Source organism: Hippopotamus amphibius, chromosome 15, assembly GCF_030028045.1.
Source record: "Hippopotamus amphibius kiboko isolate mHipAmp2 chromosome 15, mHipAmp2.hap2, whole genome shotgun sequence".
NCBI lineage: Eukaryota > Metazoa > Chordata > Mammalia > Artiodactyla > Hippopotamidae > Hippopotamus > Hippopotamus amphibius.
The window spans coordinates 37,436,743-37,462,447 of NC_080200.1; the positions used below are offsets into that span (position 1 = coordinate 37,436,743).

The 25,705-nt window shown below is 36.5% G+C and overlaps 1 protein-coding gene and 1 long non-coding RNA gene across 12 annotated transcripts in view; one reads left to right on the forward strand and one right to left on the reverse strand.

Moving 5' to 3' along the window:
- The window catches only part of LOC130836465 (uncharacterized), a 54,381-nt gene that overhangs the window by 15,242 nt on the left and 13,434 nt on the right, over window positions 1–25,705 (reverse strand). The window lies entirely within an intron of this gene.
- PRKAA1 (protein kinase AMP-activated catalytic subunit alpha 1) overlaps window positions 1–25,705 on the forward strand; it is a 35,930-nt gene that overhangs the window by 187 nt on the left and 10,038 nt on the right. Inside the window, exons 2-8 of one of the 11 annotated variants that reach the window (XM_057708495.1) lie at window positions 1,122–1,245; window positions 8,181–8,234; window positions 11,157–11,250; window positions 16,521–16,662; window positions 18,319–18,412; window positions 21,834–21,978; window positions 24,097–24,184. In XM_057708495.1, the coding sequence (XP_057564478.1) occupies window positions 11,244–11,250; window positions 16,521–16,662; window positions 18,319–18,412; window positions 21,834–21,978; window positions 24,097–24,184 (476 nt within the window). In that variant the 5' untranslated portion in view covers window positions 1,122–1,245; window positions 8,181–8,234; window positions 11,157–11,243. Of the gene's footprint in view, window positions 1–1,121; window positions 1,254–8,119; window positions 8,235–8,867; window positions 9,615–11,156; window positions 11,251–16,520; window positions 16,663–18,318; window positions 18,413–21,833; window positions 21,979–24,096; window positions 24,185–25,705 lie in introns of those variants that run through there. The other 10 variants (XM_057708497.1, XM_057708494.1, XM_057708492.1 and 7 more) reach the window with 10 other exon arrangements.

The window sequence follows — 25,705 nt, forward strand, 5'->3', positions numbered from 1 at the left end:
GCACCTCTTCATCCTCCCCCGCCCCCTGCGTTCCTCGTCTCCCGGGCTCGGCAGCCCGGGTCCTGGCTCCGGCGGGAGCAAAGCCCGAGGCCACCGCGGGACTGCGGCGCGGCGCCCCCGGGGCGGGTGGGGGTGGGGTGGGGACTGGTCGCCATGGCGACGGTGCGGCGGTCCAAGGGGCTCGTCCGTGCGAGGGGCGGGGATGCAGAGGTGCGAACTTTCTGGCCCGACCGTCGGGGGCTGAGCTGCGCGCTCCCCTTGCTGGGTTGGGCGCCGGGGTCTCAGCTGGGAGCCCCGGACAGGCGGCCTAGCGTTCGCCCCGGCTGTGCTCCTCCGGCTCAATTCCAGCCCATCGCCTCCCTGGCCGTCCTCGGCATTGTCCATATTTCCGGCTGTTGACTTACCTGCCCTGGCTGATTCTCGAGTGTGAAATGTGTTTCCCCCGGAGTAAGGTTGCTTTGGGAGTAGTTTACAGAATTAAAAAAAAAAAAAAAAAAGGCCATCTCGTCGGAAAGGATCACTGATTTTTTTTCGTAGCAGTTAATGAATATAAACTGGTCCTGTATGTATTTGCTGTCCTTGGTTTATGGTCTGAATGCTCACTCCGTGTCGTCAGTGTTTCTGAATGACTAAACCTGGTAGGCAGCGCAGATTTTGCCTCCAGATAGTGTTTATTAGTTCACTGATGCAGTTCTTTTCCGTTTATTTTCACAGGATATTTACATTTTAATAAATAGTTTCATGTACATCATTTTTCCCCCCCTTTTTTAAAAGAAAAGTGGAATCAGTTACCCTTTTGTTTCAATACAGTATTCTGGAAGTAACAAACTTGCTCCAATTCTGGCACAAAAAGTTTAATTGCAAATTTTGTGAGGCATGAACATTTTTTCTTCAAAATATTTGACTTTGTTATTCGGGATGTAGAAGAAGGAAGTATGGAACTGTTAAAAATAAGTCATGCATTGGCTTTGGATAAATACTAGCCTGTGACTTGCATATACTAAGCTCTCGGTAAATATTTGAGTTGAAAGAGAAAAAAGTTTGTGGAAGTCTGTACAGTGAATTAACTAACTGAGCCTTGCTCTACTGGAGCTAAATAAACATTTTCTGATTTTATCTAGGGATGGAAGAGGAGAGCCCTTCCTTCTCTTGTTCTTTCTGAGTCATAGAACTGGAAAATTGCCGTATAGCCCACAGGGAAGCAACTGCCTAAACCTTCTTAAGAAAATCAGCAAGGCCAACAATGTAAGAAAGTAAGAAGCAAATACCAGAATAGGGTAATAATAGCCATTAGGGTGGGTCTATATTAGGCCAGTAAGATGTTTCTGTGCTTTTGAAGTTATTTATTTTTGGCGATGTTGTCTCTTGCTAGCGATTACAAACTGCTTTCTGTTTGTAAGTATTTGTATAATACTTACAAGAATGCCCCCGCAGTAGTAATGACAGTTTTGATGCCTTCACCCCTCCCAGAGTTCTGCTTGGATTAGGATGTTCATTGTTCTCCTAATATAGACCTGAGCAAAGTCAGGTCTCACTTTCTTATTTGCTAGGTGGCTTTTGGCATGGCACATAGGAAAGGAAAGCAAGAGGATATTTCTCATTTCCTGGATTTGATCTGTGATGTGGCTGTGACATGAATCCCTCTAGAGACTGCTATTCCTTAACCTTTACGCCTCCACATGTGCCTCTCTTGAAATATCACACACTGTCAGAGTCAACAATCTCTCTAAATATAGAGAGGCCAGTATTAGTCAAAGGATCATAGGTTTTGTAGCCATGGTTCATTTGCTCATAAATACATCAATTGATGTTGGTCAAAATCTTCAACCAGTGCATTTTTAAAGTTGTTAAACAGTTGGGATGTTTTCTGCCCCAAATAATAGAAAATCCAACTCAGCCTAGCCAAGTACATCCCTTCTGTGGTTCTGTGTCCAGAGCAAGGAAGCCCCAGCATGGCCCTCATGAGTCTCATTGGCTCAGTCAGTTCCTCTGGCCCTGGATACCGTGTGCTAGCTGACTTAGGCTTGTGTTCCTATAAGTAGGCACTAGCAGAGGAGACGGTATTACCCTTAGAGGAAAATGGCCCATTCTTGGATCTGTGTGCGGGGGCATTTTCTTCTGAAATACTTGAATAGTATAGGGGGACCGAGTAGATACCTACATACAGAAATGGGTTGTTTTTTTTTTTTAAAGAGAGAAAGGCGGACATAGATGCTCAGTGAGCAGGCAGAAACAGCCACTATAATGGTGACGATGGTAACTTACAGTAGCTAAGAATTTGGCAAGAATTCTTATAAATTAGCCACATATTTCAGTGGAGATGATTAGGATTAGATAGAGCTTTCAAAATTAGTCATACACATTGGTAAATTTAACATAGAGAAGAAGTCTAATAGAAGATGTGATACAGATATACAGAAAAATTCCCAGTACAATATTCCATCTTATAGGAAATTTACTGAGGGGGCAGAGAGGACTGTAAATTCATAGGGATTATTTGTTAGAGGTTTAAAAAAATTCTTCACTAATTTAACGGTAACATTTTGAGGGGAAACTTTAAATAGACAACTAGGGTTAATTAGTTTGGGATTGTGCTTGAATTATTATTTCCAAGATATCTTTTTCTTTTCCTTTCCCTCTGATTGTCAGGGTGTTAATCTCCACTCCCTTGTGGGGTCTATTCCCCTCCCTTTCCTCCCAGATAGAACAACTATAAAAGCAAGGATGAACAGAGTCATGTTACTACTGCAGTAAATTTAAATGGCAGTTTTTGTTAGTTTTCGAAGAGAAGATGCCTCTTTAGTAGGGTGGGTAGTCTTTGGCAAATGCATTGTTTATACATACAATCTGTTTATTAAGTTGGTATTTCTATATAAAACTGCAATTTCAGGTAAATAGGTGACTGTTCTCTTTGAATGACTCAAAGTTATTTAAAAGCTTCTTTAAGTGAAAAGTCTATATGTGAATTAGAGCTACATGTATCCGCATGGTTGAATCTCAGGTATGTACGGTTAGGCCACAAAAACAGAAGCTGAAGAATATTTATCGTCATGTTATTCATATAAAACTTAAAGACATGCAAAAATACTCATACATTGCTGGTAGGAGTACAAATTGGTACCACCTCTGTACAGTATGACAGTATTTATTAAAGGTAACCCAGCAATTCAACTTAATAGGAATTTATCCTATAGGTGTATGAAATAATGAGTTATTTATTGCTATACTGTTTGTAAATACAAAAGATTGGAAGTAACCTTTCTAGTAGGACAATAGTTAAATTATGCTTTATCCATACAGTGGTATACCTTGCAAACATCGGGGGGGAAAAAAAGCAAGAGACTTTATATACTACAGGGAACAATTTCCAATGTGTATTTTTAAGAGGAAAAAATAAGGGGATAGTAGAACAAAGCGTGTAGTATACCTACCATTTGTGTATAAAGAGCAGGGGCAAATTAAAGTATCTAAGAGTAACTATTCGCATATGTATAGAGTGTCTCTTTAAAGATACACATGAAACTGTTACATTAGTTGTTCATGGGAGGGGAACTAGGTAGCAGGGGGATATATCTTTTTATATTTTTGAATTGTGTAGTGCAGGTATTATGTACTCAAAAGAATATATAACATTAAATTTGTAACAGTAAACATATGAAAAACACTGTTGCTATATCATTTATGGATTTATGCATGTGGGAAAGACAAACACCACATTCAAGATAGTGGTAACCTCTAGGGAGAGAGAAAGGAGAAAGGAATCTGGGAGGAGTCAGACTGGGCTTCGATTGCATCTGCAATGTTTTATTGCTTAAGCGGCTGTTGGGTGGAACATGGGTATTTGGTTTGCCTTTTGGGATTGCCTGAAATGTTTTAAGGAAAGGTACCTTTCTCACATTTCCAGCTGTAGCTTTTAAAATTCATCCCTCTCTAGGATTAAGTTATTTCCCTGATACTTTTAGCAGTGAGTTTTATTTTTTTCAGTTTTAGGGAATGAATAGTTGGGTGATTAGAATATCTGTAGTACCTGTTTCTGTCTTTGTGGCATCTCTTTATCAGCATTTAAAATTCTCTCTTTCAAAGTATGATCTTGTTTTACTTCAGGATTACATGTCTCATTAGAAGAACATCTGTTAGTGCTCTACAGTTAGACAAAGTTCCCTTCAGAAAGCAATAACAGGTTGTTAGCTAATGTTTAGTTGACTCATCTGTTGCTGCTGTTGTGAGGGAGACCTTGTGAATTCTAGTAATAACCTTTGCTGTGAATGACTCAAGTCTTCATGGCAGAAATACCTGTCTTGCATTTCACTCAAAAGCAACATGTTAGCATTACCTTAAAACAATGACAGTCTGAAGAGTAAAGTTTTGAGCTTTGGGAAAAGGGAGAAATATCTTAGTAATGCATATTCCTGACAAAGTCCTTTTCCTGCACTGATTGACTTATGGAGCAGCAGTTAACTTGGATGCAGCTGAGTTAAGTCACTGGAGCATCTTTAGCCTAGTTTTGAGAAAACAGTTCAGGTTTTAATATTGTGCCACGGCTTTTTTCCCTTCCCAGTGCACATTGACGGTGGGGTAGAGTGGATAGGTCCAAGACTTGGAATACTTCTAATTAGAAGATCTGTTCCAACTTGATCACTTGATAGCTTTACGTAAACAAATTAAACTCTCAGATCCTCATATTACCTGCATCATAGGTTTATTGTAAGGCTCGAATGTGATAATAATGTGTTTCCTAAGCTATAATGAGATAACTATATTTTAAAAAGTATTATGCTTCTGAAATTCTAATACTGAAGTATGTTGGCACTTGGGTTCAAGGCAAATACCTCTGTTCCTACAAGTAAGGAAAATATAACATATTATATGATAGCTTTAAATTAGCAAGATTTTTCTGGGAAGAAAAAGGGAGAAAAATAATAGGAGATACTGCCTACTCTGAAAGAAAATATTTAGAGTCATCAGTGTTGGGACATTATTTTAGAACCTTGGAGGGAAAAACCTGTATCCAATTAAGAATGGGAAATGCCAGGTTAAACGTTTGATAAGTTTCTTTATGGTAGGGCTCTTTAGAGCCATTACTGTGTTAATATGTATCAAGAGTTTCCAAAAGGGAGAGCAGACATCCTTTCCCAGACTCCTTATTATGAAATCTTTTTCTGTGGAGAGTCTCCAGTCCTAGTGTTTTGTAGAGCATACTTTAGAAAATCTATTCTAATAACTTTAGTTTTATGATTTTTCTAGCTGATAGAAACTTAGAATCCTGAAATTAGAACATTGGAGAGGAGGCTCTGAGTTGAATCCTAACAGGCTGTGAAGGATGAGACACAACTTCAAAAAGCAGAAAACCCTAGGCGCTGGACCATAATAGCCTCGGAGCAGCAAGTCCTATCCAGCCAAGTAACTCCCATGGCTGTCTCTGTGTGAGGGTCCAGGGGAGTAACTGAGTCTCTTACAAGGTGAACATTTGCTTGGTTCCCTGTCATTGTGTTCCATTTAAGAATTCTTGGACATGTGTAGTTCAGTTTAGAAAACCTGTTTTTCAGAAAAGGTTACTTATATTAACTTGTTGATTTTAATGGTGAATATCATAAACCTATCAGTTTCCTAGGCTTCCGTAACAAAGGACCACAAACTGCGTGGCTTAAAACAACAGAAATTGTTTTGGAGTTCTGGAGGCCAGAAGTCTGAAATCAAGGGTTTAGGAAGTAGGGTCATACTCCCTCTGAAGGCTTCAGGGGAGAATCTGTTCCAGCTGTGGTGGCTCCTGGTGTTCCTTGGCTGGTGTTAGCAAAGCTCCATTCTCTGCCTGTCTTCCCGTGGCTCCCTTTGTGTGTGCTGCCTGAGTTCTCTCCTTTTCTTATAAGGACACCAGTCATTAGATATAGAGCCCACCCGAAACCTAGGATGATTTCATCCTGAGATCCTTAACTGAGTACATCCCCCAAAGACCCTATTTCCAAATAAGATCACATTGTGTGGTTATAGTAGACATGAATTTGTTGGGGAGGGGGACACTCTTCAACCCACTGCACTTGCCATTATATTTTATGTGCTTTTATTTATTTATTTGGCCATGGTGTGCAGCTTGCGAGATCTTAGTTCCCCGACCAGGGATTGAACCCAGAGCCCGGTAGTGAAAGCCCCGAGTCCTAACCACTGGACCACCAGGGAATTCCCTATATAGTTTTAGTTTTATGCTCTTCATTTCTCCCTTATGATGCAGTCATCCCTCAGTATCTGTGAGGGATTAGTTCCAGGAGTCCCTGAGGATACCAAAATTCGCAGATGCTCAAGTCCCTTATACTAAGTGACATAGTGCAGTCAGCCCTCTATACCCTTGGATTCTGCGGGATAAGGAGGCTGAATGTTTATTTACTGAAAAAAATTCTAGTGTAAATGGACTCTCACAGTTCAAACCCATCTTGTTCAAGGATCAACTGTACTTTTTGAGCAACTTTTAACTGGTTTAATAGAATGAATAAAATATCTTCTTCGGTATCTTGTTTTAAAAGATTGAAATTGATAGGAAGCGGGTTTTTATTAGACTGGATTTATTTTCTCATACAAGAAAAAAGGTCATAGTAGCAGTGCCTGGCACATAGTAGGTGCAGGTACTCAACTTATGAATGAATATATGAATTCTTAAATATATGAATGAATTTTTAGAATAGTCTTATTAGTATGGGGAATTTAGTGTATTATTCTTTTCAAAACTACAAGACTATAAAATAAGGGTTCTGCTTATATGTTCAACTTCTACTATTTGTGTTTTATTAAAAGGATATTTAGTATTATTATACTATTGTTTTGAGGATTATCTTTTAAAAAGATCACATTTCACTTACCATTTTTAGAGAAAGCACAAGTTTTTGAGATAGGCCTGGCTTCATACTTTTGCCTTGTCAGTCACTAGCTGTGTAACTTTGGGCAAGTTTTTTCACCTTCTTGTGCCTCAGTTACTTGTAAAGTGTTGCTAATAATACTAGTCTTCCAGGGTTGGTAAGAGTTAGTATGTTTGGGTACGAATTACGAAGTGGGTATGGCATGAATATTAACTAGTGAGTTATATACTTTAATTATGTTATGTATTATAAATCAACTGTTTATATTTTTAAAAATAGTAATCATTTTTTTGCAGATGCAGAGAATGGACAGGAGGACACGGTGTGGGGGGCAAAGGGGAAGCTGGGACAAAGTGAAAGAGTAGCACAGACATATTTACACTACCAACTGTAAAACAGATAGTTAGTGGGAAGTTGCTGTATAACAAAGGGAGATCAACTCCATGATGGGTGATGCCTTAGAGGGCCAGGACAGGGAGGGTGGGAGGGAGTCACGGGAGGGAGGGGATATGGGGATATGTGTGTAAATACAGCTGATTCACTTTGGTGTACCTCACAAGCTGGTACAAGAGTGTAAAGCAATTATATTCCAATAAAGAGATTAAAAAAATAAAAAATAAATTTATTTAAAAAAAAGTAGTAATCATTTTTAAAAATCTGATTTCAACTTAAGTCAGGTGAACCTGTTTTTACCTCTGTGCCCTTCTATGACAGAAAGTGTTTCTGTAGTTTTTGGGTAGTAGGTGAAACTCCTGTCAAGGGCTTGGTGCTATGTGTATATATGTCTAGCAGTATTATGTTGAAAATTAACCAAAGTCAGGAAATGGGTTGAACTTTGGAAGCTAGAGATCTCTGGTATTGATGGGATAGAGGAGGATGGAGCAAGTTAGTGAGATTGAAGCTTAAGGGGATGGAAACTAGAAGAAATTGCATAGAAATTACAGGTATTATTTAGTACTTATTATGTACCTGGACAAAGGCATGCTACTGAATCTAAGTGGATAAAAAGGACAAATTAAAGAGATGAGATAAAATTGGCTATATAGGATTAAATCAGAAAATTCAGGACTGATTAGCTAGGAATGGGGGACAGGTTTGGGAACAATAGAAAATAAAGAACCCTAAATAATAATAGCCATCCTTTCTTTACTGAGCACTTACTCTTCCTGCCACTATGAAAAGTGCTTTACAAACCCTACTTCATGTCACCCTTATGGAATTCTTATTTTGAATAGAAGTTGAAGTAATTTAACTTGTTCAAATCAAACATTTAGTAACTAATGCAGGACCAAAGCCCAGGTCTGTGTGACTGCAAAGTCTATGCTGTGTACACAGATTGCCTCCTCACGTGGAAGTGGAATTGGGTGCTCAGCCCTACTCCTGAAAAAGGTGAATATGTTAACACTTATCATTGTTTTTTCCTTCCCTTTGGAATTTTTCTTAATTGAAAAGAATATTAAAAAGTAAAATTTGAAAAAAGATCAGAATAACTATTTTAATTTTGGTACATTATCATTTTTGTGTAAATATTTTTGTATAGCTGGAAGATGTAGAAAACATATACAATTTTTGTTTGTTCATGTTTATGAGAGCATTTCCTATAATGTTCCTATGAGAGTTTGATATGTTGGAATGACTATATTAAACTGTTCTCTGAAACTGCTCATTTAGGTTAATTGTAGTATTTGTTCTTACATAAGACATTGTAATAAACATATTTATGCACTTTTTTTCATTTACTTACTTATTCTAAGTTAACAAATTTTTTAAAAAATGAAGCAGCACCCTTAATGCTGTTCTAGGACATTAATTGTCCTTTTATTGCCCTAAAATGTTCTGTTAGTTTACACATTCATGAAAAAGGAATTATTATCCTAATATTCCATTTAAAAAAAACCAAACTGATCATGTATGCTGCCTGTTGACTTAGTTTGTAATGTCTGTATATGTGTGAGAATTTGAATGATCTCTTTACAGCTGCTATCATGACATACCTTTCCCCTCCCTGCCACTGTCTCAGCTTTTGTTTGAATATTTATACAATCACCCTTTTGTGATTTCTTCCACTGTTTCAAAAGTGAAGAGGTTCTGCCTCTATACTTTAATTAATTTATAATTTGATGAAATGCTGAAGTTTTAGAAAAAAGTTGAGCTATACCTTGATTGTTTGGTGATTGACTTAATTCTGTTTATTCTGCCTTCTTTACTTTTTTTTGGGAGGGGGGAGCTTCTGTTATTTATAGGTGGAATGCTATTCTACTCCTTATTACTCATGACTTGAATTTTACTTGATTCCCTATGCCTTGTCTATCACCTTCCCTCCTATTCTTGCTAATTTCTTCCTAACTTTTTGGTATGTACTCCATAAAACTTTCTGTCACATAATCTGCTGCAACTTACTGCTTTCTAAATGATTTTAGTTGTTCTGTTGTAAAATTTGTCTTGCTCTTTCTTATTTCATAGCTTCTGTATTTTCTTATCACCATGAAATAGTTAATTTTTCCTAAAACATTCACATAGTTCTCAAGTGAGCATTATTAATGTCTGTTCTTTTTGTTTGCTTGTTTTATTCTTTTGTACTGTAGAACATTTTGGTTTTTCTTATCTTACAGCTATTTTGATCCTCTTCAGAGGCGAAGAAAGTTCCAGGGACCCAGGCTGCTTTCCATTGGCACTTTCCCTGGCAGTGTTAACTGTCACATAGTAGACACACCATACATAATGCCAAATGAATGAATTTGAGAGAATACTTTGCATCTCCTATTTCAGGTCCTTATTTAATGACAGAATGTACATCAAGAGTTTCAGATAAGCTCTGATTTTTTTCTTAAAGTTAATTGGGGTTGAAAATAAGTTAGGCAGAGTATGATATGAGAGGAGAGTGGTCAGTGAATTGGAATTTCATCAACCAATAAATGAACTGAGTGATGAATTGGAGTTTAGACCCAATGGATTCTGCTTTAATATTTTTTCAAAGTCTGAGTCTGTCAATATTATCTGGTATTGTGGCTATTTTCCAGTTCTGTTTCAGTTGTGCAGTTAATGGGAGAAGGTTCCTACTAAGCCAGTGCTTGGAGATGTAGGGGAGGAGGGGGGTAGTTGGGACAGATGAGATTAGTACTTATTCAGTATCAATAAATTAGGTCTCAGAAGATACTTCCTGAATTGGGCTTTAATAGTCAAGTCGACTCCTCTTAATCACATCTGATTGTACTGGAAAAAACCTTATCAGAAATTAGACTGTGCTTGCTTTCTATAGTTCATTTCAGCTATGCCTATAGGTTTTTCTTCTTCACTGATTTCATGTATATTTTAATGAGTTCTTGATGGAAGTATATCCAGTGCATTCTGTTACTGTGCCATCTTTCAGGAAGCTTCTATAATTTCTCAGCTGTGAATGGTTTTTTGTTTTTTTTAAGTTGAGGTATAGTTGATTTATAGTATTATATTAGTTTCAGGTATACAACATAGTGGTTCAGAATTTTTATAGGTGTATACACTCCATTTAAAGTTGCTATAAAATGTTGGCTCTACTCCCTGTGCTGTACAATATATCCTTGTAGCTTATGTATTTTATATTGATACATTTTAGTTTCTACCTCTTCATCCCCTATCTCTATCTTGCCCCTCCCTCCTTTCCTCTCCCCTCTGGTAACCACTAGTTTGTTCTCTATATCTGTGAGTCTGTTTCTGTTTTGTTATATTCACTAGTTTGTTTTATTTTTTAGATTCCATATATAAGTGATGATATATAGTATTTGTCTTTCTCTGACTTACTTCACAGCATAATACCTCCCAGGTGCATCCATGTTGTAAATGGCAAAATGTCATTCTTTATGGCTAATATTCCACTGTGTCTGTGTATGTGTGTGTGTGTGTACCACATCTTATTTATCCATTCACCTGTTGATGGACACTTAGGTTGCTTCCATGTCTTGGTTATTGTAAATGGTGCTGCTGTGAACACTGGGGTGCATGTATCTTTTAGAATTAGTGTTTTTGTTTTCTCAGGTATATGAGATTGCTGGATTGCTGGATCATATGGTAGTTCTACTTTTAGTTTTCTGATGGAAGGTGAACTTAGGTGGTAAATTATATTCCTGAAAGGGACTGAGTTAGGACTCTCATTTAAACACTTTCCTTTGAGTCTTATTTAACAAAGACTTTTTTTTCCCATTGTGAAATATCTGTATAATCTAACCTTAAATTTAATATTATTAATTAAAATATTTAAGCGAAGAGCAAATGCTTAAAAAAATTCAAAATAATGAGGAACCACTCCATACCCTGTTTCACCTCTTTCAACTGCAGGAGGTGTCATGGGGCAGAAGATCCCTTCATTCATTGTCTTGGTTAGCTTGGTGGAAAATGTTACATTGTTGAAAACCATTGGACCTGATGATCTGTAAGTGTAAGGTTCTCTTTAGTTCTAAAATTCTAAACTTCTTATTGTTAAATCCTCAAGAACACATATTAAGTGAGGAACAAGCATTGTCCTTTTTTTTTTTTCTTTTAGAAAAAATAATCATCTCATTGTTCCCTTGCTTAAAAACCTGCAGTGGTTTCTAATCTTTGGGGGTTTTTAAAGGATAGTCAGGCTCAGCTCCATCCCAAGTCCCAGATCAAGCAGGAAAGTCTGTTTAGATTGGAATAATGAGAAAAATTCTTTAACATAATGTTTTAAATATAAGAAGTTTAAAATATCAATGCTGAGTTTTCTATTTGGAAATAGTAAAAAATATTGTATTAATCTGCCAGGGCTGCAGTAACAAAATATTGCAGACTGAATGGCTTTAACAACAGAAATTTATTTTCTCACAGTCTAGAGGCTAAAAGTCTGAGATCAAGGTTACAGTAGGTTTGGTTTCTTCTGAGGTCTCTCTCCTTAGCATGCAGACGGCTGCCTTCTCTCACTGTCCTCACCTGGTTTCCTGTGTGTATCCCTGCTGTTTCTCTGTGTATCCAAATTTCCTCCTAAAGCACACTTGTCAGGTTGGACCAGGACCTAGCCCAGCTGTTTCATTTTAACTTTCTCATCTCATCTCTTTAAAGGCCTATTTCTAAATACTATCACATTCTGAGGCACTAGGGATTAGGACTTCAGCATATGAATTTTGGGGGAGACACAATTCAGTCCATAACAATATAAGTAAGGGGTTTCTTATTATCACTACCCTTGATTTTCAGCTGGTAATTATGAAGATTGCAAGGGAAAGCGCTTTGATATTGGTCTTACAAACTATGTTCTAATTTAGAACATTTTCTTCCTGAAAAACTAAAACTCTAAATCACTTATTTAAAAATTGAAAAAAACAATTTTTTTGTGAAGTAATACATGTATATTTCAAGAAGTCAAATAGTGCTAAGAGGTATATTGATAAAACAGAATTTCCTACCCCCACTTTCAACTCTTAGCTGTTTCTTCTTGTATCTATCTGTTTTTTTTTTAACTTCTACATTTCTAATTGATAATGCATGCATACAAGTTATCTCTTAATTCTTGTTGACAGACTTTTTGTTAAGTTCTTATTACGGTTGATTAGGATTTTAGTTCTTAAGTTATTTTGTTTTTATATTAAGGTATAGTTGATTTACAGTATATTAGTTTTCTGGTGTATAACATAGTGATTCAAAATTTTTATAGATTATGCTTCATTGATAGTTATTATAAAATATTGGCCATATTCCCTGTGCTGTACAATATATCCTTGTAGCTTATTTATTTTATGCATAGTAGTTTGTATCTCTTAATCCCCTATCCCTATCTTGCCCCTCCCCAATTCTCTCTCCTCACTGGTAAACACTGGTTTGTTCTCTATACCTGTGAGTTTGTTTCTTTTTTGTTATATTCAGTAGTTTATTTTATTTAAAATTAAAAGTTTTATTGAAGTATAGTTAATTTACAGTACTGTGTTAGTTTTAGGTATACAGCAGTGATGTGGCAATACATATATACATACACACATACACACTTTTTCGGATTCTTTTCCATTGTAAGTTATGAGATATTGAGTATAATTCCCTGTGCTGTACAGTAAATCCTTGTTGTTTATTTTATATATAATAGTGTGTATCTGTTAATCCCATACGCCTAATTTATCCCTCCACACCCTTTCCCCTTTGGTAACCATGTTTGTTTTCTGTCTGTGAATGTTTCTGTGTTGTATATAAGTTCATTTTTATTTTTATTTTTTTAGATTCCACATATAAGTGATATAATATTTTTCTCTGTCTGACTTATTTTACGCAATATGATAATCTCTAGGTCCATCCATGTTGCTGCAAATTGCATTATTTCATTCTTTTTTATGGCTGAGTAATATTCCATTTTGTGCATGCGTATGTGCGTATGTGCGTTTGACATCTTCTTTATCCATTCATGTGTTGATGGACACTTAGGTTGCTTCCATGTCTTGGCTGTTGTAAATACTGCTGCTATAAACATTCAGGTATATGTATCTTTTCAAATTAGAGTTTTCATCTTTTCTGGATGTATGCCTAGGAGTGGGATTACTGGATCATATGGTAATTCTATTTTTAGTTTTTTAAGGAACCTCCATACTGTTTTCCATGGTGGCAACACCAATCTACATTCTCCCCAACAGTGTAGGAGGGTTCCCTTTTCTCCACACCCTCTCCAGCATTTATTATTTGTAGATGTTTCACTGATGGCCATTCTGACCAGTGTGACGTGATGCCTCATTACAGGTATTTTTTTGTTTGTTTTTTCTCATTGCAGTTTTGATTTGCATTTCTCTAATAATTAGAGATGTTGAGTGTCTTTTCATGTGCCTATTGGCCATCTGTCTTCTTTGGAGAAATGTCTCTTTAGGTCTTCTGCCATTTTTTGATTGGCTTGTTTATATTTTTGATATTGAGAGAGCTGTTTGTATATTTTGCAAGTTAAGCCCTTGTTGCTCTCATCATTTGCAAGTATTTTCTCCTAGTGCATAGGTTGTCTTTTTGTTTTGTTTATGGTTTCCTTTGCTGTGCAAAAGTGTATAGGTTTGATTAGGTCCCATTTGTTTATTTTTGCTTTTCTTTCTTTTGCCTTGGGCGACTGATCTAAGAAAATATTGCTGATTTATGTCAAAGAATATTTTGCCTATGTTCTCTTCTAGGGAGTTTTATGGTGTTACGTCTTATATTTAAGTCTTTAAGCCATTTTGAGTTTACTTTTGTGTTTGGTGTGAGGGATTGTTTGAACTTCATTGATTTACACGATACTGTCCAGCTTTCCCAATACCACTTGCTGAAGAGACTGTCTGTCTGAACTTATTTCACTAAGCATAATACCCTCCAAGTCCAGGATTTTAGTTCTTTTGTACCTCTTCCTCTACACTCTCATTCTCCTAATGTAATTATGTCATACTTTAAAACAAATCCATATTTGGTGTTTTCATAATTGTGACTGTGTAAAAACTATCTTCTAAGCCAATACTATGACTATATTTACTTATAGAACTTTTCATTTTTCCTGGAGTTACTAATTTACCTTATTTTTTCATTTGCTTAGTTTTCTTCGAACCTAAGGCTAAATTCCCCAGATCTTCAAATGCTTTTGGAAGATCTTTCTTTATATAACATCCCATACTTTCAAATCTGTAAGATAATTTATCTATTCTTTCTTCTCCCTAGAAATAACCATCCTGGATCCTCTGTAACATTTCTGTCTGGATTTGTTGCCTTTCAGCCTTCCATACAGCTGTTACTGAGAACTTTGCTTCATTATCTTTTTGGGGGTTCTCTTCTTTTTCTCCTGTATTGGATCCCTTCCTACCGTATACCATCTTGGTTTCCTTCCTGATTTTGATGGAATATAAATTCTCCACTACTAGGTCCTTAAGAAAGGGTGAATAGAAGCTAAATTTTTGGAGACTTTGCCTCTGTTAAAAAATGTCTATACAGATGGCCAGCAAACACATGAAACAATGCTCAACATCACTAATCATTGGAGAAACACAAGTCAAAGCCACAATGAGGTATCACCTCACACCGATCAGAATGGCCATCATCACAAAATCTGGAAATGACAAATGTTGGAGAGGGTGTGGAGAAAAGGGAACTCTCCTGCACTGTTGATGGGAATGTAAGTTGGTATAGCCACTATGAAAAACAGTTTGGAGGTTCCTTAAAAAACTACAGATAGAACTACCATATGATCCAGTAATCCCACTATTGCGCATATACCCAGAAAAAACCACAATCCAAAAAGAAACATGTACTGTAATGTTTACTGCAGCACTGTTTACAATAGCCAGGACATGGAAGCAACCGAAAGGCCCATCAACAAATGAATGGATAAAGAAGATGTGGCATATATATACAATGGAATATTACTCAGCTATAAAAAGGGATGAGATGGAGCTATATGTAATGAGGTGGATAGACCTACAGTCTGTCATACAGAGTGAAGTAAGCCAGAAAGAGAAAAACAGATATTGTATGCTAACTCATATATACGGAATCTTAAAAAAAAAAAAAGGTAATGATGAACCCAGTGACAGAACAAGAATAAGGATGCAGATGCAGAGAATGGACTGGAGGACATGGGGTTGGGGGGGCGGGGGGTGAAGGGGAAGCTGGGACGAAGTGAGAGAGTAGCATAGACATATATATACTACCAACTGTAAAATATATAGATAGCTAGTGGGAAGTTGCTGTATAACAAAGAGAGATTAGCTCGATGATGGGTGATGCCTTAGAGGGCCAGGACGGGTAGGGTGGGAGGGAGTCGCAGCGGGGAGGGGATATGGGGATATGTGTATAAGCACAGCTGATTCACTTTGGTGTACCTCACAAGCTGGTACAAGAGTGTAAAGCAATTATATTCCAATAAAAAGCTTTAAAAAATGTCTAAATTCTGTTATAATCATTGATTATCTGGGTATAGCATTCAAAATTGAAAGGTAATCACTTAAATTTTTTTTCTTATTTTTAAAAATAGAAACTACATGCTCATGAACACAAAATTTAAAAGGCTCAAGGGATTATAGATAGAAAAAGTGTTGTCTAACATGAGGGAGGTTTTGGAATGATGGAATTTTCTGTATCTGATTATAATGGTGATTACACCAAATTTCTACATGTGTTAAAATCCACAGAACTGCACATCAGAAAAAAAAGTTCAGTTTGTATGTATGATAGATTAAAAAATGAAAAGTAAATTAAGAGAATTTAAAAGGTGAAGAGCAAACAAGGAAGTTTCTTTCTCTCCCTTAGCCTTCCAGCTTTCCTTTCTGGAAGAAACCACTGTTACTACTTTCTTATGTATCTTCGCACTTAATCACTTTTAAACATCTAAACAGTCGGGTAAATCAGGCAGAATTAAAAGGAACTTGGCATATATACATTACTATGTATAAAGTAGATACCTAATGAGAACCTACTGTATGGACAGGGAACTCTACTCACTGCTCTGTGGTGACCTAAATGGGAAGGTAATCCATAAAGGAGGGGATATGTATATACGTATAGCTGATTCACTTTACTATACAGCAGAAACTAACACAACATTATAAAGCAACTATACTCCAATAAAAAATTTTTTAAAAAAAGGAACTTGGAATTGCTCAATTACTTTTAGAGAATGCTAAGATTACTACTCTTAGAATAGTTCTAAATATGTTGTTAATCAAACCTGGCACTAATTTATTAAAATTATTTCTCCTACAGTTGGCAAACATGAATTGACTGGGCATAAAGTTGCTGTGAAGATACTCAATCGACAGAAGATTCGAAGCCTTGATGTAGTAGGAAAAATCCGCAGAGAAATTCAGAACCTCAAGCTTTTCAGGCATCCTCATATAATTAAACTGTAAGATCTGATTATATTAAATATAGTCATATCATTTTTTCATCATTTTTGTTAACCTACTTAATCTGACAAGTGAGAAAGATGAGTGACATTTCTTCAGTCTGTTCCTGAGGGTTTTGACATTTCTTCCTGTTCATGTATTTATTTAACCCCATTCATGGTCATTTAAGCCTAAATTCACATTTTGCCCTTGTGCTTATCAGATGTTATCTTTCTTATTTTCTGGACTGATGCCCTTTTCATAGATAACTTTCAGTGCCCCTACTGCTGTAATCAACAATGATTTGCTAGTAAAAACTCCTGACCTCCAAATTTCCACATGATGTCAGCTAGCCTCAGTAGAGACAATGCAGTAGAAAGTCTCCTCTCCCCCACACTGCTTATCTCTGATAAAACAAATAACAAATAATAGAATTTCAGAAATCCAAATTTCAAAAGGCAGTAATATTACTGTTGTTTTACAGCTGACAATTGTAGGGTCTACAGATAACTTATTTACTACTCAGCTTCATTATGCAGGCTATAAATTAAAACCATTTAGGCTTTTATATTGAACTGGCTGACTCAAAATTTGTTTCACTCTCTCACCTCTTGTCATTTGTTGAGGTGCCATGGTTTTAAATACCATCCTTATACTGATGACCCTTAATGTACATCTGCTTTGAAACCTGTTCCCTGAATTGCAGACTCAATGCCCACTGCCTATTTTACATCTCCATTTGGGTGTCCACAGGCATGTGAAACTCCACGTGGCCCGGACTGAGCTCTTTATTACCCTCCCACGCCTGGTCTTCCTGGTCTTTTCACCATCTCAGTTAATATCTGGTTCCTCAGGGTAGACCCTTAGGAACCATCCTTAACTTTGCTGTTTCGCTCACTTCCCAACCTCCATTCCATCTCCTCCTTCGAACATTTGTCTAGGATCTGACTCCAGCCCCTTCACTGTCATCGGCCCAGTGCGGGCCCCTTCATCCCTCATGGTTGACTGCAGTGGCCACCTGCGTCCACCCTACTGCCCAGTCAGTTCTTCCCATCGCTGCCATCAATTAACGTTACCTTTGTAATTGGCCAGATCACATGACTACTTTGCTTAAAACCTTCAGTAGGTTTCTCCCGTAGCGTAAAAGCCAAAGCCTCATGGCTTTTAAGGTTCTGTGTCCTCTGGTATCCAGTTACCTCTTTGACCCCATATCCTGTTTCTCTCTCCCAGCACTCTCTGCTCTGGCCTTCCTACCATTGCTCAGATGTGCCAGGCAGGCTTCCCCCCAGGGCCTTTGCACTTGCTGCTCCCTTTGCCTGGTTCACTTTCTCCCTAGATAATGGCACAGTCTGTTCCCTGATTTGCATTAGGCTCTGCTTAAAAGTTCCTTTATCTGAGAGGCCTTCCTTGAATACCCTGTATGAAAGATTTCCCTTAGTTTTGCTTTGTTTCTCTTCATAGCATGTTCCACCACCTGAGAAATTGCTTTTTTATTTAGTGTCTGTTTCCTGGCTTCTGGAAAATAAACTCCATGAGAGCAGAGAATTTGTTTTGTTCCCTGCAGTTTTCTCAGCTTCTAGCACAGTGCCTGGTGTATTATAGGCGCTTAGTAAATATTTATTGAATGAATGAATATACATGCTTTAACACTGGTAGATAATGTTTTCTCTCACCAGGTACCAGGTCATCAGTACACCATCTGATATTTTCATGGTGATGGAGTATGTCTCGGGAGGAGAGCTATTTGATTATATCTGTAAAAACGGAAGGGTAAGCAGTGATTTAATCGTGTGTATGTTCTGTAACTCCCCTTCTCCCTTACTAGCATCAGAAGATCAGAAAGCAATTCTGTGAAGAGTTCTAGTTAATCATCAATTCCCTTAGTCATCTGTTTGCCTAGAATCATAGACTATTTAGAGCTAGGAAGGATCTTAAAGATTATCTCCTTAGCCAGCTTACACAGATATGGAAACTGAGACTTAGTTTATTTTTATTTTTATATTTTGGCCGTGCTGTGCGGCATGTGGGATCTTCGTTCCCTGATCAGGGATCAAACCCGTGGCCCCCTGCATTGGAAGCGTGGAGTCTTAACACTAGACTGCCAGGGAAGTCCGAGACTCATAGTTTATATATTTGCTCAAGGTCATATGATTTATTAATGACAGAATTGGATTGAGACGCCAGAACTCATGATCTTCAGAGTTACCTTCTGGGGCATACAGATACTTTTAATATATATCTTAAAGTATATATTTAATCCTTAAAAAGTATATATATTATTAAATACTTAAAGATCTAGGCCTTTCTAGTCAGCCCTAGTCACATTTAAATTGCATTCATCTTTTGGTTTCAGAAATCTGATGTACCTGGAATAGTAAGAACAGGCTCCATGAAGGAGGTAGGAATTAGACTTAAAGAATTTAGAGTTGGAAGGAACTGTAGAAGACATTTTGAACAGTATCCTAAGTTACAGATACAAAAACAGAACATCATTCCCCGCCCATACTTTTTTTAAACCCCGGGTATGTGATATGCAAAAACCTTTCTGGAAGAGCCACATCAAGCACTGAGAAGCCAATTTTTTTTCCCTCCCAATCTAAAGTTCTTTATATCATTTACTCATTTGTTTTATATAGCACATGTTTACTTTCATCAAAATCAAAATCATTAACCAAGTTAATTTTGATTTTACCATTTTTTAACATGGTTCATTTCAATTTCAGGTATTTCACTTGTCTTTTCACTCCCCACTCCCCACCCCCAGCCTGGCACCAATATTCTACCTAGAAAAATGGAAACACACAAATTGATATCTTACTTTTTTATCTTTTCTGTTTTTCATGTCTTGATCATTTTGCTTTACATTATGGGAATTTTCCTCAATTTTATCTGTTGCAAATTAAAATTCCAGCCATCATTTTTATTTCTTTCTTGTTTTCTGAAGTTGTCTTTCTTTAAATTGCCTCTTTTTTTGTTCCACAGAGATAATAAACGTATCTGTCTAAGGATGACAGTAGTTTAAAAATTTTCTTCTCTTCCCTGCGTTACTTCTGTACCTTCTGTGCTCCCTGCTCCCTGTTTTTTTCTGTTCATTTTATTGGTCTCTGTCTTTTGTGCGTGACCCTTGCTCAGATACCTGGTGATTCTAGGTTGTCCACTCATATTTGAGGGTGAGATTCTAAATGCCAAGCTCATGAGGGTGGAACTTATTAATTGGTGGGTCTTCCCCACCAATTGAATAGGTAGGGACCTGTCTGTTTTACTAGGAAACACCAAATGTTAACAATTACACGTATTTTTCCTTGGATCAGATAGTTGCTCCAGAAGAAACCTTCCAGTTTCTTAAGGGTGTTAGCTTCGCTGCCAGTGCTCTGTGAGCTAAATGGGGAAAGGCCCGCAAGCCTCACTGGTTAGTTAGTATGTTGACTTTCATTTAATCCCCATGTTTTCCTTCTGGTGCCTCTTTCCTCCTTTGGTATCCTTGAGAACAGAGCTGGTTCAGCTTTACTAAAGAGTGAATCCTGGGTCTTATTCCCCAGTAAGTAAGGGTGAGCTTAAAACTTTTCTTCAGTCCTTTGTCCTGTTTTCAGTCCATTTCTCGCTTCTACCTTCAGAAATTCCCAATGGTTCCAGTATCTAAGCCCTTCCAGGAGTCTGTGTGCAGATGACTTTATCGTTGATTTCCACCCTTAAAGGCTTATTAGGTTTCAGCTTTCTGTGGTTGGCCAAGACTTTATCACTGTTCATCTCCTCTCTAGCTTAGTGACTCCTCTTGATCACTGCTGTCTCTTCTCTTGCTCTTTTGTCTTTATATGCTGTCATCCTAGTTGATGTTTCAAGGAGTGGAGACAGAAGGTTCCATCTGCCAAGTTGAAATGGAAATAAACTTTGACTTTTCTAATCTTTCTTTGTAGACTTCCCCTCCTTGATCCTTTGTACAGTATTTATTATTAATATAGTATAATTTTCATTTTTGTAGCCTATCTAGCTATTTTACCTCTTGTATTTTGCTTAATCAATTAAATTTTCTTCTCTTTCACACTTAGAACACGTTCCTTTTTTCATTAGTATATTTGATATGAAGTTGTATTAAAAAATGAACCTGTATTTCTTCTAGAAATAAAGGTATTAGATTTCTAATGCATTATTATTTTCTCTAGAGGAAGGGTATCTCTTAGTACTTTGATAGTTTTAGTTTTGCTTTCAAAAGAAATTACTGGTTTATCTTCCAGATTATCTGTACCATTTAAGGTGTAGGAACCTGGTTTTAGAATGCTAATTTGTGACCTGTGTTAGAGAATTGCATATTAGAGTCCTTTGCCTAGAAGATTAATAGCTTATTTATTAAATATGACTTCTTGGGAGCAGGCATATCCCAGTAATGGTTTTCACTTATAGAAAAAAAAAATCATAAAATAAGAAAATAAGGATAAATGGACAGAGAAGTTTTTAAAGAATATTTTTTAAAATGTAGTTACGGCATAAGATAATTTTTTCAGTAAGCAGAGTAAAGATAAATGCTGTTACATTTTATGAAACAAATGAATTAAGGTTTTTCTTTTGTTAAAATTAAAATGTCTTTTATTTCAAGAGATATAACATGATTGCTTGCTAATTCATTAACGATGCTTAAATGTTGCTTTCTCATATAGTCCAAAACAGTATTCCCCTCCCCAGCATAACTTTCTGTGCCCTTATCTTGCTTTATTTCTCTTTATTACTCCTTATATTTATGTGTTTATTGTCTGTTTTTCTTTAGATTAGGGCCTTTGTTTTATTCATTGCTATGTCACGAATGTCTAAAACAGTGCATGGCACATTGAAGGTATTCAATAAATATTTGTTAAAGGAATTAAAGATTAAACATTTGTTAATTTTTTGGAGAAAACTTGCCTAGTTTCAAGTAGAAGTTGAAATTATTTGGAATAGATGAGATTCAGATCAAAGCAAGCTATTAGAGTGTAGTCATGAGAGTAATATTAGAAAGTTGAGTTACTGATTTGGGTTCTAAGCCCTTCCTAGCATTTCCGTTTTGTGCTGCCTGTATCTCCTCCCCATTTCAAAAATATCTCATGAGTGTGGCTCATTTGGAAGGTTTCTTGCATTTTCACAGTTTTATAGGTTGGAGAATTATAGGTAGAATAATTTCTTTTGAAAGACAACCTTTAAGTTGCCTCTCTACTTTTTTTAGCTGGATGAAAAAGAAAGTCGACGACTGTTCCAACAGATCCTTTCTGGTGTGGATTACTGTCACAGGCATATGGTGGTCCACAGAGATTTGAAACCTGAAAATGTCCTGCTTGATGCACACATGAATGCAAAGATAGCTGATTTTGGTAAGGAGATTTTTATAGTTTCATATATTCATTATGTTTAACAAACATCAGTAGCATTCTTCAGATAATTTTTACTTTTATATAATAGCCTAAGTATCCCTTTATGGTATCCTCACCATTTGTCTGTGAGCATACAAAAAGGGGTAAAAATAAGGAATTCTCTTTTCTTAGCTTTATGTCTTTAAAATTGACTTTTATGACATTAGGCAAACAATTTAAATTGGCAGCATTTAATGACATCATTTGAAAAGAGACCATTATTTGTATAGGCGAAGTTAGCACACCTATTTCCAGTGTGTTCTTTTGATCAAATATGGAGCAAGAGGAAAGAGACTGGGATGGAGTTATTCAAACTTTGAAAGTTAGAAGGCAAACCATATGAACAAAATTATTTTAAAAAAAGAAAGTGAAGAGACTTCCTAGGTGGCGCAGTGGGTAAGAATCCACCTGCCAATTCAGGGGACACAGGTTCAATCCCTGCCCCAGGAAGATACCACATGCTGTGGAGCAACTAAGCCCATGCGCCACAACTGTTGAGCTTGTGCTCTAGAGCCCGTGAACCACAACTATTAAGCCCATGTACTACAACTACCGAAGCCCACGTGCCTAGAGCCCGTGCTCTGCAACAAGAGAGGCCACCTCAATGAGAAGCCCTCACACCACAGTGAAGAGTAGCCCCCACTCTCCACAACTAGAGAAAGCCCGTGTGCAACAACAAAGACACAACACAGCTGATAAAATAAATAAATAAATAATTTAAAAAAAAAGAAAGTGAAATATTTTAAATGATAGAGAAGCATAATTTCAGCTTGAGGAAAATTTAATGAATTTATTTTTCCTTTATTTCCTATGTAAATTGCCATTGACATTATTAAACCTAAGATAAAAATGAATCTCTGCAACTTTCTTTTGCTTAGTTTCAGTTTAAATTAGAGGAGATACTTATAAATTACATTTTCTTCAGTTTTGTATGTGTTTCTATATTTTAATCTATAGAGATTCACTACATAGTGCCCAACAGCTTGGAGCTACTGCGTTTTTTTAAATAACTGACTAAATTATTTGACTTCCTTATTCTTTAGTCATTATTTTTATACATTGTATTTTTGAGGAGGCAGAGCTTTCTTTTTTCTTTCTTTTTTTAGCTGCACCACAAAGCTTGTGGGATCTTAGTTCCCTGATCAGGGATTGAACCTGGACCACAGCAGTGAAAGCACTGAGTCTGTTTGTTTTTTGTTTTTTTTTTTTAAAGCTCTTTATTGGAGTATAATTGCTTTACACTGTTGTTCCAGTTTCTGCTGTACACCAAAGTGAATCAGCTGTATTTACACATATATCCCCCATCCCCTCCCTCCCGCGACTCCCTCCCGCTCTCCCTGTCCCAGCCCTCTAAGGCATCACCCATCATCGAGTTATTCTCCCTGTTTTATGCAGCAGCTTCCCACTAGCTATCTGTTTTACATTTGGTGGTGTATATACGTCAGTGCTACTCTCACTTCATCCCAGATTCCCCTTCACCCCCTACCCTGTGTCCTCAAGTCCGTTCTCTATATCTGCATCTTTATTCTTGCCTTGTCACTGGGTTCATCAGTACCATTTTTTTAGATTCCATTCATATGGTATTTTTCTCTTTCTCTGAAAACACTGAGTCTTAACTACTGGACCACCAGGGAATTCCTGAGTTTTCTTTTTGAAAACTATTAAGTTCCTATGAAGGAACTTTGATATTAAAAATTATTAATATTTTTTAAAAAGGATCAGAATGAGGGTTAATAGGAACTTTGAATTTTAATTCTGTTCTACATTTTTTCCTAGTAATTTCTATATTAATAAAACTTAAACATGCCCAGTTTATTCTAATAAGCAAAATAACCAGTAGCTTAATATGTACTCATTAAACTCCAACAATGCACTAACTTTAAATGTTGAGACATCACAAATTTTATGGCATAAAGGCAAAATATTTGGGAACAATGAAGACTGTAGGATTCTGTTGAAGCAGAGAACAAAATGATGATTTATCACTTTAATGCAAACTCAATTTTATTGTTTAATAAGAATTTTGTTTTTATTTTTGTCCTTGGGAAATCTTGAGCAGTGGATTTTGTGTATTTTCAGGTCTTTCAAATATGATGTCAGATGGTGAATTTTTAAGAACAAGCTGTGGCTCGCCCAACTATGCTGCACCAGAAGTAATTTCAGGAAGGTAGTGTTTGACACCTCCTCCCCGCCCAGTATATCTGTAATTGTCTTTTTCTCCTAGACTTTGTTAGTCTATAGTATAATATTCAATACTAGTGAAAGGAAAGAAATTTAAAGCTGATTCGTTTCTTATCCAGAAAGGGTTCTATTTTAAGAATAAAACGTTATAAGTGAATAAGGATTAAGGACTCCATTTATAGAGATGTTGGTCTGCAAGTCAATATTATATTAGTTAAATGAGAGTACTTTCATTTTTTCCCCCTGGTGGAAGAAACTGAAGGTTTAAAACTACTGAGTTTTAAAGATATGAGACATTAAAAACCTGAATAATACAGAAATATCTAGTAGTAAGAAATGGTTTACTGTTTGCTTAGGTGAAGAATTAAAAGTGTAATGTGTAGCTTTAATTGTTCAAATTAGTTTTAGCTTTTATGATAAAGTGCCTTGCGGAATTGGACTGAAGTACTGACAATCTTCAGATTTCATTTATTTTTATTTTCATTCTTTAAATTTTCTAGAGACTGAAATATTATAAGAATTCTGATCTCTCAATTTACTAACCACCAGCATTGAGAACATGAGGATCTTAGCATAAGGCAGCTTTCCAAATAGTTTAGATGACAGGAAAATCTAATTTTTTGAAGAGTAATTGTTCTTCACTATACCACGGAAATTGAAAACAGAGAAGTTAAATTCTGTTTACTAGTTTTTATAATTAACTTTTAATAACTTTTCATTCAAACCGTGTTTCTTTGTTTCAACGTTTACATCCTGATTAATTAGAATGCATAAATATTGTAGTATTTTCTTTCTATTTTCATAAGGTTGCTTGCCTAGACTGCTCAGAGCAAGTATATTTGTGTTAAGGCATTGTTATGAGTAAGGCAGAAAGATCTAATTTTAGATTTATCAAGTTTTGTCATTATCTTTTTATATTAACTTAATGTTTAAATTATTATTTCACGTGGGTTGTCTAAATTATTTTGGGAAGAAGACAATTCAGGACCTGGATACTGGGGACAGTATTAATTAAATAAACAAAAAGAAATGTAATGCATATATATAACGGGCCATTACTGAAGTCTCATTTTCCCAGTTTGGATAAAGTCTTTCTGCGAGGTCTAGATGTATGGAAACCTTTACTTTCAAAACAGTATTTAGTGATCAGTTCAATAATTTATTTGACCAATTTAAAGAAATCCTTTCTTTGAAGCCAGACTTTGAATGGGTTATCTAATTAGTCTGCAGCTAGTTAAGTCAGTAGGCTACAGTGTATTGCAAATAACAGTTTAAAGTCTTCCGTGAATCAGTTAGCTGGGCTTCCTTCCACAGCCTCAGGCCCCTTTTACCTTGGTATGAGGTTTTGGGTTATTGGGGAGAGTGGGTTTAGAGTCCATCACTAAAGAACATTCTCATTTGATGAAAGATCACTTAATCTCTCCTCTGTAACTAAAAAACAACGGTTTCAAATTCAGTAATGATGTTTGTTCAAAGTTGGTCCTATTGGTTGGCCATCATGAGGACT